Consider the following 14,684-nt stretch of genomic DNA (forward strand, 5'->3'; position numbering starts at 1 on the left):
GCTTCGGCTTTAGGCCGAGATCCCCACTGTCCGAGTGTGGAGTCTGGTTCCTGTCACCCTTGGGGAAGGCCGAGCTCCGTGGCTCCCTGGGTGTGGACCGGCCTGTAAGCAGGCTGCGGGTCTGGGAGCCTTTGTGCTCCCTTCAGCTGGCAGCCTGTGTTGGGCGCCCTCCCCGTTAGTGGGGAGTGGCCCGGATTTGGAGAGAAGGAGCCTCCGTAGGCCTTGGGGAGCAGGGCCGCCCTGTAAGTCAGGGCCGGTGCTCTGGAGTCCCCGGGCACTTTGCAGTCTAGGCAGCGGCTTGGGCCCCCTGTAAGCAGGGCTGCAGCCTCTTGTCCGCTGCTTTGCAAGCGCAGCATCTTTTGCCCAGAGGGCCCAGCTCCCAGCACGGCGTGGGACTTCGGCGGACGTCGAGGTGGTGAGTGAAGCTGAAGTTGGAGGCTTTTGGGCAGCTGTGGGGGGTTCTGAGGGTGGTGGCGTGAGGATGTCGCTGTGGGGCTGTTGGGTGGCGGCTCCTTTGAGGAGCTGGAGCTTCTGAGGACAGAGTGTGTTGTTGTGCATTAGCTGAAGTTGTGGGATGTTGAGGTAAGTGATCAATATTGACTTTTTTTTAATTTTTGTCTTAGGTTAGGCCCTGTTTGTTGAGCATTTCTTATGTGTATGAATAACTTCGGAGAAGGAATGTACAGTGGCATGATCTGTGGTTTTACTTTTGTTCATTTTTTTGTGGCTTTGGAGGTATTCAGAGAATACAGCAGTGTAGTGGAACCAAACCATGAATTTGTGTGATATGATTTATTTGTTTTCATTTGTGTTCAGGGATCACAGTGGGATTTGCAATCATCATGTCTAGATTTGGGCGCATACATTTAGGAGCAAGCATGAGGTGTCGTTGCTGCAAGCATATGTATAGGATTTTCCTTTTTCTAAATATAAACTTTTAGGGCCATGATTCTGTTTCTGAATACGGCATATGGATGTTTTGGGCAGTTATTGGAAGCAGCGAAATTTTCGTGTTTTCTTTTTTTTCAATCCTGCCTCAAGACATCGGCTTTTTCTTTCACATGAGCATGTTGGAATATTATCACTGTGTGCCTCTTTTCCTCTGTCTATAATTTCTTTCATCTTGTTTCATGAAATTCCTGCATTTACTGTATGCAGGATAGTCTCCTCCTCCTGCCTTTGTTTGTACTTTTCCAGTCCTGTTTTAAATATTCAAAATACTTAATTGCATATTTTTCCTGAAGGTCAGTGTCTGAGAGGTGGCGGTTTGAGTGACCACTTTCAGATTCTGAGACTGTCCTGAGCTCTTCCTGTGTTGCTGTCATGGTGCCTACACTGCTGAATAGAAAATGACGGTGAGGACTAGAGATACATGAAAAGTAAATGGGGTTTCATATTCAGTGGGGCACTGGGGTTTCGGGCTGGGTCAAAGGTCTGTTTAAAGGAAGGCACACATGAACTCTGCTCCAAACAAAAGAAGTGTTCCACCTCGCTGTTTCTGTCCCTTTTCAGATGAATTTCATTTCATTTTGGTAATGCTGTTTCAATGGGTACAGTACTGTGTGAGCACTTCCTGAGGTGGAGTCACTCAGTGATACCCTAGGGCAGGAGCACCCCACGTCTGATTTCCTCCACAAGAAGACGTTTTTTGCACTGATAGGCTGGTAAATCCTATTAACTCTTACAGGCTTAGTAATTTTTCTCACTTTTAAGCCTTCTAAATTATATGACACGGTTCCTACTCTTTTAGAGTTTGTTATCTTAATTTATTAATTAATGAATTTTTTTGAGCACTTTGTGGGTGTGAACTTCAGCACAGAAATCTAAGTAGGTTCTGATTTGCATCTAGAAAATCTGAGTGCTCTGGGCTTCTGTTCCTTTCTTTATTTAAATTATAAAGCAGACAGAAGAGACAAGAAAATAATTCTGAACTGCACGAGCCTTTTAAAATGTATTCTGTTTTGGTTTATGATAGTTTTAATGTTCTTTGGGAAATGAATTTGCATTTGGGTCAAACCTTTGCCTTTTGGTCAAATTTTTGCCAGAATGTCTATGTGTCTATGTCCAGTTGGCACCTGCTAAAAATATTAGTCTTACAATGGAAAGGGAAGCAGAGTGAGAAAAATGGATTAGTTTCACTTCACTATCTTGCATTTCCTGGCCTGATGTACAAAGGTACAAAGGTGAATGGGTCTACCCAGCCCTCTTCTGTCTGACTTCAGTGGCACCAAAAGAATTGTGGTTTTAGCAGTAAAAGAGAAAATATTTTGGTGGCTGAATTTTCCAGGACAATTTTCAAAATTATTCAAAATTATTTCTTCTGGACCAAACATAGTTACAGAGTTATCTCTTTCTATGGGATCTTAATTTTGATTTGTTTCAAGATTTTTTCAAGTTATTCTGTTCCCCTTTCCCTTCTATAAACAAGGGTTTTGTTCTCTTGCTTAGCTGGAAACATGAGTTACAAATTTGATTTCTCAGACTGATGTTTTCCAAGGATCTCTGTAAACACTCTTTTCCAGTATTTCAGAGGGGTTGACAGAGAATTCCATGAACAAAATTGCCATCATTATCTGAGCTTTTATCCTCGATATCTTCTTAGCCTCCCACCATGGGATGAGATCAGAATTTCCCTTTTTATCACTTCCAGACACATTCCTGCCAAATTAATGCTCCTAGATTTGGTTAACTGCTCAGGGCCAGTACAGCAATGCAAGGTGCCTCTCATTTTCCTTGTAAACACTTCGTCAGATGTTCCAGCAGCTGTCCTGAAATGCCCTGACGAAGGAGATAATACTTTTATGAGAGGGAGGGCATGGTTCCATCTGTTTCTCTCAGGCTGGTGTACATAACTGGAAATGCTTCTGTGCTTCCCTTTTTCCTCTCAGTGACTACCACAGGTATTAATGAAATGTACATATCTGGGCAATTCCCCCCCTCATTGTTCGAGGGTAATGAAACAATAGGCAAGCCAAGTTTCTCTGTTCTGTGTCCTACTGTGTGTGTACCTGTTCTAGGTATTATGATGGCAAAATAGTATTAGAAGATTGCTCAAGACTGGGCAATGAGAATTTAGAATTTTGTATAGGAAAAAAAAACTATAGCAAATCAAATTCACCGGTAAAGTACTAGATAAGTTACCTGATAAATTCCCTCTGTCATGTGTTCTGTTAAATCTCTACTGACAACTGTGTGTACAATCTTTGACTAAAACATACCCTGAAGCTGCACCAGGGGAGGTTCTGGCTGAATATGAGGAAGATTTTCTTCACTGAAAGGGTGGTCAAGCATTGCAAGGGTCTGCCCAGGGAATTGGTGGAGTCACATCCCTGGAAGAGTGTGAGAGACCAGTGGATGTGGCACTGAGTTCTCTGCTCTAGTTGATGTGGTGGTGTCTGGTCAAAGATTGGACTCAATCATGGAGGTCTTTTTCTACCCTCACGATTCTTTGATAGGTGGTTCTCCTACTCTCAGTGTTAATTACTGTTTATTAATGCCCCTTTGAAATATTACTGGTTATTGCAATCAGAAGATACCATTTTTTCTCTTAAGACTCAACGTGCTTAAGTAGACCCAGCCTCTTGCTTGAAAAAGGTGTCTTTGGCTGTGGCTCATATTTTCAACTCTCCTGAAATCACTCTAATTTATTGAAAATATGGCTCTCTAGATTCCTCTGAATTTTTTGTTATACATACAGGTATTTTTTTCAACCAGTTATTCACCGAATTCAGTGTTCATGGGAAAATATTTACACATTTATCATCACTCAAGTTTTAAGAGTCCAACAACACTGTATTTGCTACTGTTTTTTTAGAATTTTAAAAGAAGTTTCTTCTGATTTAACATGTGATCACACTCTTATCACTGCCTGTCCCACTGTTATCTCCTTTCTTTTGGAGAATGAGCTGAGAAACTCTTAGTAAAATCTATTTGTGGGCATGGAATACACATAGATGGAGAAAGAATGCTGCAGATATAGAGGTATTACAGCTATATTAAGGGCAAATAAAACATATTTAACATTATTTTTTATCCTGTTCAGTATTGCTCTGAAGAAACCATCTTCCAGTGTAATAAAATACTACACAGAATGGGTTTTGCTGCGAAAAAGTGGGCATGTCCATAATGTACATTTATCTACCATGCACTATTTTTGGTAATGTCCTGAGGCATTTCTGTTTGGTCACTTTATTCTCTTTTTGTGAAGCATCCTGAGCATTGTGATATTGGAAAAATAACTTGGATGTGATGGGCCACAATTATGCCCCAGTATGGGCTGTGTTCTGAAGATAATCTGCAGTGGGAAGGTGCCTGCTGTGAAGTCATTAGATACTCTGATGTCTGGGAATTAAATTCAAATCAAAATAAGAATAATCATCATTTCCACCCTCCCCCAGTCCATCTCAATGGTCATTGGTTAGCTCTCTAGGGATATCTGCATTTCCCTGGGTTTCACTATTTTTAAGTAGCATTAATTTAGGTTTTTTGATGGTTGCTTATGAAATGGGGGTGACAGAACGGAGAAATAAAATACAAAAAATAATTATTATTAATATGACAAGCAGCTCACACATTTTCATATTTGCTTTGATTTTTCTTGTTTATCTGTTTTTTAAAAAGTGGACGTTATACAAAATGAAACTTGGAAAGGTGAAGTCAACTTTTCAATTATTTTGAATTAAAAAGTCGCATTTCGAACATTAGCAAGCAGGACATGGTTAGTCATGGCTTACGCTGTACCCACTGAAAAAATCTCTACTTCAGTTTATTTGATAAATGTACATAAAGTACCCTTCAACACCTAGAATCATAGTCAGTCTTTAGTGGATGTCATCCTTTTACAAACCAAATAAGGGAATCTGAAAATCCAGTATCAGTAGTATTATTTTGGATATTAAACTTGCAGGTGGGTACAGTCCACTGAACTGCCCTGAAATAATTCAGGCTGCTTCCAAACCTATTTATAAGGCAACTCTTTCAGCTATTAAGCACAACAGGTTTTTCATTGCTTATTTAATCTGGAATTACTGGGTTTTATTAAAACAAAAAATCTAAAAATCCACTAAGACATTCTCGTAAAGCACTTCTCTCCCGCTTTCTTTGATTTTATAAAAGATTGCTGTCATAAGAAGCATCAGGTTCAAAAAGGCAAAGAGATTGTTTTTCATCAGCATCGTGGCAGTTATTAGGCAAAAGAAAAAAATCTGAAGGAGAGATTTATGGAAAAAAAGTCCAATTTTATCAGTGAATTTTGTTTACAGGCTGATAAATACAGCTGCTATCTGGCCGCTGGAATCTCTACCTGGGTTTGGTGGAAACTGAGTACATTTGCAGCGCCTGCTGCAGATCCTGGAGAGCTGCGTGTAAACTGGGTCACGTACACAGGGAGCACTTCTGCTTTTCCCTCAGCCACAGAGCTTTGAAATTGGAAGGCAAATTCCAAGGCTGCAAACTGCATCAGCCCTTGCTCTTTCAGCACACCTAATCTGAAACTGTAACGTAAATCCTCTTCCTTTTTGGAGAGCAACACAGCTTTTAAAAATATTAAGAAAATTAATTAAGAAAAATTAATTTAAAAATTAAGAAAAAAACACTCCCCATGTGTAGCATTGAGCTTATTTCTGATTTTTGTTCTCTTAGGTTTTCATGTTTCCCAGCTCTCTTCCAGGTTCATTTAAAAGGTGCATTCAAGTTTGTATCTTAGCTGGTTCTCTCACTGTGGCTTTGTTATCTAAGTGCTCTGCACAGCAGCAGAAATGGAAGGAATCCACAAGGAGTCCAATTCCTATCTCTGCACAGGACATTACCAAAAATTCATTCTCCTTGCTCTCTGATTAAAATACCTGTCTCTGAGGACCCCAGACCTCACGGGCATTCCATTCCTGCCTCTTTCCTCATTTTCCCATGTTCGTGTCCCATGTGGAGTAAACATTGGAAAGAAAGGTATCTTCACTTATCCCTGGAAGAGGATTCATAGGAAAGATGTGGTGGTTAAGTAATGAAGACTAAAAGCTTTGTGACTTGGCTGAACACATTTTTGGGGTTGAGGGGGACTTGCCTCCTTCTCCTGCGCCTCTGTCCTGCCCATTCCCTACTGCCGCAGTACCGGAGAGGAAAAGAGGCAAGTGATTGCTGCCAAAAGCTCCCAACATCTATCCCTTGCCAGAACAGAACAGAACTAAGGAAAAGTCCAGGTGACTTCAATGTTTGGTGATCCCCATTGGTTTTATTTAACTGTTTCAGCTTTCAGGAGATTTAGAATTATTGAAACGAGATTGTGTCATGGGTTTTCACTAAAAATTTCATTTTAAAAATTTTTGCAGGACATAATGAAACTGTAGGGGATATAGCTGACAAACAAATGACAGAAATAGATGACCTCCGGTCACAGCTGCAAGTTTCAGTGCTCGAAAAATAGAAATTAAAGGTGAGCTGCAAGGATCATACTTGGTAAGATCATAAGCAAAATTATGGTTAGCTAGAAAGAGTTGTTTAATAGCTAAATGAATATTTAATGACAGAGTCAATTTCTAAACATTGTTTACAAAGCCTGTTTTGTTTTTAGTGAAGGTGCTGGAGTTTTTTGCTTCTAGACAAAATCCTTATTCTCTTATCATATAATCTCTCAAAAAAAAGGCAAAAAGGGTATTAACAAAGTTCTGGATAACAGGGGTATACGTCTTCATTCTTTTCAATAGGAAGAGACAAAAAAGCTGGGAAGAGAACTACAAACTTATCATCCTTCCTTTTTTTGAAGAACTTGAGGATCTAAAATATAACTAACTACAAGGAAGAGTAAAAAAAAAAATTAGCTTAGATGAGAGATTGAAGGAGCTTTATGAAGAACTTGGCATTCAGGATAGTCCAGGTTACATTTCTGTTGATTAGTGTAGTGTTCAGTATCCTTGTCATTGATGCAATAGATAAAATTGTCTGTGTTTATCTGGGAATTATACAAGTCTCTTAGTTATATTAGTTTGCACGTACCTAAGAGTGCAGAATTGGATTATTCAACAGTTAATGGTCAGTATTTATATACAACAGGCAAAATAGAAGCAAGTTTTACCTCTCCCAGCTCCTGTGCAGTAATATATTTTAATTCACAACAGTTAATTTGGATAATAATGTGTCAGGTGAAATTGAAAGCTTGGGCTTCTCTTAAAAGTTAATAAACCTTTAAACTGTCAGCATACTGAGTATGCCAAGTCCCAGATCAGTAAGAATATGTAGTTTGTTCTTGCTGTCTCGTGCAACCATTATGTTTAACTCTGAACTTGTGGTCAGTGTGCTGGATGTCTGTTCTTAACATCCCTGGTTATTTTTACCTTAATGTTGAAAAATCCAATAACAAAGAACTGGAAAATGAAGTATTTCACCCAAACCAGTGGTATTATTGTACATAATTGATTTTTCATTTTGTTTATTTTATATTGCTGTACGTATACTTTTATAGCAGAGATGAAATAAAGCCAACTCAAATATCATTTGGTCTCACCTTTATTATTTATATACCTTATCTTACTTAATATGCCCTTGATGAAGTTTTGTAATTGAGACACAGTTGTAAATGGGAATTACTAAGCCAAGCCATGTCTCTCTCCATTTACTAGGTTCTCCAAAATAAAACTAGCATATTTTCTATTATTTACTCTTTTGGTCCCAAAATAGTGCAAGTGCCTGTAGGATATAGGTTAATTGTTTTTTTTAAATAAGAGCATAATGCTACAGATGTACAGTTTATTAAAGTTTTCCCCCTGTAAGAAACTGTTACAACTATATAAAATATTGTCAAATTTTAGGACTAATTCTGGTCCCACCTGAAGTATGTCCTTTTACTATTAAGAAACTTGATGCTAAGTCTCAAACCTACATACAATAGTGTCATAATAATTACATCTGTAGAAGCACAACCTATCTAACTTTTCCAGTTGATTGCATTCTTTAGTTAAGCTTTTAGGACCAGGCAGTGGAAGAAAACGTACTTCCTACCCTTAATGTTAACAGTTTCCCATTCTAGGAATGAGTACAAAAGTTAAGGATGTTTCATAAAAAAAAACATGCTGGAAGCTAGATCTCTGCTCTGGCTGTCAGATCTCTGTTATTTAAAATTAGTCAAAATGATACAGTAGTACCTGGGCTGGTGCCTAAGCTAGAAAAGTATTCATGAAGAATTCTGTGGTAGACACAAGTAAGAGGAATGCAGGACATAAAACAATTAACTTAAAATAAAAAACTAATTTCAAGCATCAAACTTGATATCTTTGAGTCTGTCAAATCTTTGTCCATCCAACATTGAAAAATGGTGAAACAAACTCTTTGGTTCAAAGTCATAGTCATATTCAGTTCTATTAAAAGAAATTACAACAGGCTGAGAATTCAGGTACGTCTCTGCAAGTGGCCAAGGTAAACCAAGATGATGGCGATGGAGCTAAAAGAAAAGGAAAGAAGGTCAGTTCATCCATTTTGATAAAGTATTGTAACAATTCCCAACTTCGGAAGTGTGGGGGTCTTTGTGGATTCTAGGATCCTGTGCATCAGGGCACTTAAAACCATTAATAAGTTATCTCTGTAACAAGAACAACAAAGCGATAAAGGCAAACCAAAACCAAGGTGTATTCAGAACTAATACAAACCTGGTAATTAATCAAAAATCACATTCTTATATAATACTTGTTCTATTAGTCAACATTAGGAGAACTTAATTTTTAAATACAAGAATTAAGCTTTAAAACTAATGATTTCTATACAGAGAGGCAAGAAAATATGTTCTCAATTACTTTCCTAGCATGTCGGGAATGAAAAATTTTATTATGTTATGTTGTCGTTACAGTAATTCAGTAGCTGTACTAATTCTACTGTCGTCTTATTTGTTGGAGAACATTTGGAAAAAAAAGACAAAAATTGAATACAGTACTTCACATTTAATGAATTATTACAGTGCTTTCCACATGTCCATCCACATACTTACCTTGATTAAACACCCATCATGGCAGTGCCACACAATTCCTTCAACTTTACCCTCTGTGCAGCTTTCAAACCATGACAGTATGTCATTTTGCTTCAAAGCAGGTGGATTCTTTATTTCAAATGCTCCATGTGGGACCAGAAGATGTATAGGGTGCTTCTTGCTTCCCAATCCTATGTTTAAAGAAACAAATACCTTCCTCCTAGTTACTGTGTTTTCTCACTTTTGTTATTGATTGTTATCTTAAAAGCACTCTGTAAAGGTAAATTTCTATCAGATACAACATTGTCCTGTCTTTAACTGAAACGTTAATTACATTTTTAAGTATCAAATGCAGCTGTCTTTCCTCACATTTTAATTAATAATCACAAAAACCTCCTCTGTATAAAATAAACATGACACAGATTTATACAGTTGTCTTTTTTCCCCTTGTGGTCACCTCTTCAGTCACCATAAAGCTACCAGCTAAATCCTTCACAAACACCTTAGTTTCACAAAATCTGGCATGTCTTCCCATGAATACTTAAAACTTGGCTGTTAACAACTGCGTTCCCTTTTCATGTTAACGTACATCTTCATTTAAAAACACAGCTGTTAGAATTTTTTGTTGCAATTCTTGTACATACTGAGGAAATGCTTAGGTAGGACTATTTTTCCTATCCATCCTTGCAAGGTATCCTAAGAGCAAAGCACAGAAATCAGAACTCACTTATGCTAATACGTAATTGGTTTCTCATTATAAGGCCTTTAAAGGAAGAAGACACAACCAAAATGTGGCCTAAATTACATTTCCTTAAAAAAAAATCCTATTTCATAATTTAAAAATTGCAACTTGTGACTAACTTTAGGGGCTCCAAAAAACATTTGAATAAAGTTTCCTACTTCAGTTCATCAAAACAGGATGTAAAAAAGTGAAGGCTCCAAGAAATAAACTTTCAAAATTTTACAAGTATTTTAATAGTAAGAAAATACTAGTAAAAATCTTTACTAGTATTTTAATAGTAAAATTTACAAGAGTTGTTTCAGTCAAAATATTTTTGAGAGACCAAGACAATGCATTTTTATAGTAATTGAGGTTTACTAGTCATAACTAGTCCCATGACAACTCAGCTTTCTAAGGTGAGTATTTCTGGGTGAGAGTTCCTCCAGCCAGCCCTTTCTCTCCTTTCTAAGAAGGTTGTTGCTACTGGAAAACTCTTTTAAAAATCACACAAAGAAAATGCACTGATTGCAGTCAAAAATACCACTAAAGAAAAAAGTATTTAAGAACAGACCATACAAACTTACCATATGGATTTGCATTGATATTAGTCCCAATAAGCTCCAATGTTTGTTCTAAAATTTCTGATAATGGCACAGGACTGATTTCCAGAAGCCCTGGGTCAGCGTGGTGTTTCAATACCAGTGCTATTCCAGCCTCATAATTTACAACAGATGAGTGCCAGCAATACTGCTTACTATTCTTCTCCACGGGCACCCAACCTATGAGAAAACACTACATTTTACCAAAGTAAATACCTGAAGTTATTAAATGCATACTAGAACCTGTTACCTGCACTTAAAAACCCTACAGTTAACTACAAACAGAAAGTGTAAAAAGAAAAACTGTTGTATCTCAGAAAATGCAAATGTGAATTATGCCTTCAGCTGAAGGTTTGTACAGCAAACTGCAATTATTTCCATGCGTCAGAAGAACAAATCCATTCCGGATAGTGAATGAATGACATTTCAAGCTTATTTTTTCTGAATATGTTAACTTGTGTTTTTAACTTTGGAGCTAATTCTAATTCACTTCAGAAATTCACATACACCATTCCCCAGTTTTACCTGTGCTGCATCATAGGTACCTGGCATATGTCCATTTTCATCAGGCAAAGGATTGCCATTAGAGAACTCTATATCCTTTGCTGGAATCCAGGTATCTGGAACAGGCTTGAAATCCTCTTCAACGTTCCAAACAAATTCTAGACATATAAATGCAACACCTTGTTTTTGGCAAACTGTTAACCAACTTTGCTTCAGTTGTCTTTCAATGCAATTATGAAAAAAACATTGATCTAAACCTTGTTTTACAGACAGTAGTCCCAGTTACTTTGTATAAACATCAACATCTGTCACACTTAAGTGGTCTACAATTAGGACAGTTTAAAGATGCAATTGGCCTTTAAGAAGTTTAAAGGTTCAAAAATTAAGATTAAAAAATTAGCTATCTATTCCAGTTTAAAGCTCTTCAATGTAAAGAGTGATGTTAAAACAAACTGGAGCAGGACGACTGATTATTTCCTAGCTGTTTTTCTAACTGGATAACTTCCATTGTCAAAAATAAGGAAAGAAATCTTCACTAACCTTTGCAATCTTCCAATGAATACAAGAATCGTTTAAACCTTTTTTCACCTTGTTTGGTGGGTTTTCGATCCAATCTGGCCCATAGATAGGGTTGTCCTAGGAGTTTCCAGAGACAAAACCAGCACTTTACTGAGGTGACCATACCCTGCAGAGTACTGAAATCAACTACATAACAGGCAAGATAGGAACTCCCATTTGCCACTAGAGAAATTTTATAAGCAAAGCCACCCACTATTTAAATTTAAAGTACACTATGCGAATTTCCAAATCTGTGTATAGTCTTGCCTAGCATAATTACAGTGTCCTTAAAACTGCAGGTGAAGGTATGGGCCCCAGTAAGTCAATGAACCACAGTCTTCTCATTTCCTCCCAACCTCTGTACTTCTATAAATCTCCCCAAAGAAATTAGACACTCAATTATACATGACTCAGTTTGCAAGAAAGACTTACTAATAGCATGTTTAAAAATGAATAGTTCCTGGATGTTCATATGCACTTAAATAATACTTCATGTATTTTAAAGAGTAAATACAAGAAAAAATTTAGAAACACTTTCTAAGTCTATGATAACTATTACACTGTGGTGAAGATACCTAATGACACTTGAATTCACAACAGCTGTAAATAAATCATACAAAAAAAGTGGAAACTAAGTAAAACGAGTTCTAGTCATCATGAGAAATCTGCAAATGCATTGTCCTTATTACCTTTATATGATGTTACATAACAGCAGGTTCCATCCACCTTTTCAGTAGGAACTGCATTGTGTACATCTGCCTCTAATGCCTTTCCAGTTATAGTGTCAGTTGCCAAAACTTTAAATGGCTGAAAAGAAGACAAGTGGCTGTGTTACTGTTGGCCTCTATAAATCCAGCTCTTTAAGTATTACACATTATAGAGCTGATTTCTAATAGTTTCTTCAAAACTTGATAGTTTGCAAAGTACTGTAAGACAGAACCAGGGCAACCTGTCTGTAAAGCCTCTCCCTCTTTCCCATTCTTGATTATTATTTAGAGATGACTTTGCTTTCCACTTTAAACAAGACATATAAACTAGAAGGGTTCCAGTCCAACACTGCAGCGTTTTGATGTCCGCCTTCCTACATTAGGGTGGCAACAGAAATTCCTCATGACTAGCTTTCCTCAGTTTGGAGATGAAAGTCAACATCACAGTGTTAGTGCAACACAGAGCAGGTGTTCTTTTGAAAAGTGGCAAAAGCATCCTGGCATTAAACACTCAGTATCAGTGATGTATAAACTCTTCTGTGCATCAAAAGAGAAATACTTACACGATCTGTGGATCTTAAACAGCCAACTAGTACAATTTCTAGGACTTCTGTACAACTGAACAGTTTCACTGCAAACATGCAATCAGTTGCGTTTGTATTAAATTTTTTTCTCTATAATCATCATATATCCCTCTTCTCTCCCCTTTCTCAACTTTGCCTTTTAATCTGGACTCTTTCTGCTAGCAAAACACAAAGCAAGTCCTTGTCCCAGAAGTCTTGAAGCAGAATGTGGAATTCATAAAATGAGAACCTGTGTTACATGACATGACTGTTTCATATTATAGTAATGTGTAACAAACAGCATATATGAAGATGACATTAAAAATTTCAGGGTAGTGAGGAAACATTCCCATTGGTTTTACCACCACTACTACACCCTTTGTTCCCTACCAGTCATGACCATGTTTTATCCCTACCTGAACTTTAAAAAAGCCCAAACAAAAAACCAAATCAAAGCAACAACAACAAAAAACCAAAAAACCAAAAAAAAACCCCAAAAACCCAAAACATATGCCAGTTCCAGATCTAATACCCTGGTAGGTTTTTCTGTGTGAAGGATCACCAGTGTAGAGAGGTACCCCGACATTACCATTATTGAGATGGTTTATCTCTTAGTTGAAAAATATGTTACTGTCGTTTTGGCAACCATTTCAGCTCTTTCATCCAGAAGCCAATCACAAATGGGAGAAGGTCACCCAGAGCTGTATTCAAGCTCACTACACAGCTCTTACTGAAATCAGGGAACACAAGCTGGACGTCTGCAGCTAGACAGGTGAGTGCTGCCCCAATCTGTCCGCATCTCACAGCCTCATTTTTCTTCTGTCATAAGCCTGATATTCCAAAAAGAAAACAACAACAAAGGGGAAAAAAAACCAACCAAAAAAAACCCAAACCAAACTAAAAAACAAACAAACAAACAAACTCCCCCCCCCCCCAAAAAAAAACCACAAGAGGGATACAAGCTCATTTTTCTTCCTACGAGACTCACAGGTGGGAATGGCAGGATGGTGTCACACAGGCTCACCGTGCTGTCATGCTGGAGTGGCCTTCACTTAGAAAAAGCAAACACAGCACCAGGGCGAACATCTGTATGCACTTGCCTAGAAAAGCGTGAGGCTGAGCTGCGACATTCAGACAATCCTTTCTCCCTGCACTTCAGCGGGAAAACCCTATGCAAACCTCTCCCGTGAGGTTTCCTTAAATCTACAGCCGACCTTTTCGCCACTCGGCTGTGGCCGGGGGCTCTTCACACGATCCGCGCTGTTGCAAGCCGCGGCCCAGTGATTTCTTCTGGGCTCGGTACAGGCCTAGCCCACCTGCCTGCCCCCCGTCCTCCCCTCCCGGTGCCGCCCCAGCCACCTGTCGCTCCCGCTTGGCCGAGGGCTCGTCCTTCACCTCGGTGACGAACAGACACGGCACCTTGCGCTGCACCGCGCCTCGCCGCCTCATGGCCCCGGCCACCCGCGCCCGCCGCCGCCACTACCGCGTCTGCGCCGGCCCGCCCGCGCTGCACCACGGGAAATGGAGTCCACCGGCCTCTGCTGCGCTGCTGCTGTGCGGGGCGGGGCGGGGCTGCCTCCCAGCGTCAGGCCCAGCGGCGTGGCGGCTCCGCTTGCCCTGCCCGGCCCGGGTGTAGTTGTGCTTTTCGCGGCACCGGCTCCTGAGAGAGCAGACTCCTATAGACTCCTGGGTCTATAGCTCCTCCGGAAACCCGCTCCAGCGCGGCCTTCTCATGGGGTCACAACCTCCTTTGGGTGCCCCGCTGCCCTGGCGTGGGGCCCCCTGCTGGCTGCAGGGCCATCTCTGCTGCGCCATCTCTGCTGCGCCGTGGGTCTCCATGGGCTGCAGGGGCACAGCTGCCTCACCATGGCCTTCACCACGGGCTGCAGGGCAATCTCTGCCCCGGCGTCTGGAGCACCTTCTCCACCTTCTTCTTCCCTGACCTTGGTGTCCGAGGTTTCTTTCTCCAACGCGTGTTCTCACTCCTCCCTCTCTGACTGTTGTTGCCCAGCAGGCTGTGGTATCAAAGATTTTTTTTATTTTTTATTTAAGATCACAGTTGCATCAGAAAGAAGTTGGGTATTA

At 39.5% G+C, this 14,684-nt stretch overlaps 1 protein-coding gene and 1 long non-coding RNA gene across 3 annotated transcripts; one reads left to right on the forward strand and one right to left on the reverse strand.

The window, feature by feature from the left end:
• The first annotated feature begins 982 nt into the window (after window positions 1-982).
• On the forward strand, window positions 983-7,621 carry LOC116995216. The gene is made up of 2 exons (XR_004417685.1): window positions 983-1,355; window positions 6,324-7,621. It is a non-coding gene; the product is annotated as an uncharacterized LOC116995216 (long non-coding RNA).
• Window positions 7,480-14,084, reverse strand: C4H12orf29 (chromosome 4 C12orf29 homolog). 2 transcript variants are annotated; one of them, XM_033057668.1, is made up of 7 exons: window positions 13,959-14,084; window positions 12,019-12,136; window positions 11,312-11,407; window positions 10,813-10,929; window positions 10,253-10,447; window positions 8,969-9,138; window positions 7,480-8,428 (listed from the first exon to the last, which is right to left on the reverse strand). In XM_033057668.1, exons 1-7 carry the CDS (start codon window positions 14,046-14,048, stop codon window positions 8,240-8,242), a joined length of 975 nt encoding a protein of 324 aa, XP_032913559.1. In that variant the 5' UTR covers window positions 14,049-14,084; the 3' UTR covers window positions 7,480-8,239. The 2 variants fall into 2 exon arrangements, with proteins under 2 accessions (XP_032913559.1, XP_032913560.1); XM_033057669.2 differs by having other exon boundaries at window positions 13,995-14,079.
• Between the last annotated feature and the right edge of the window lie 600 nt (window positions 14,085-14,684).

This window comes from Catharus ustulatus, chromosome 4, assembly GCF_009819885.2.
Source record: "Catharus ustulatus isolate bCatUst1 chromosome 4, bCatUst1.pri.v2, whole genome shotgun sequence".
Lineage (NCBI taxonomy): Eukaryota > Metazoa > Chordata > Aves > Passeriformes > Turdidae > Catharus > Catharus ustulatus.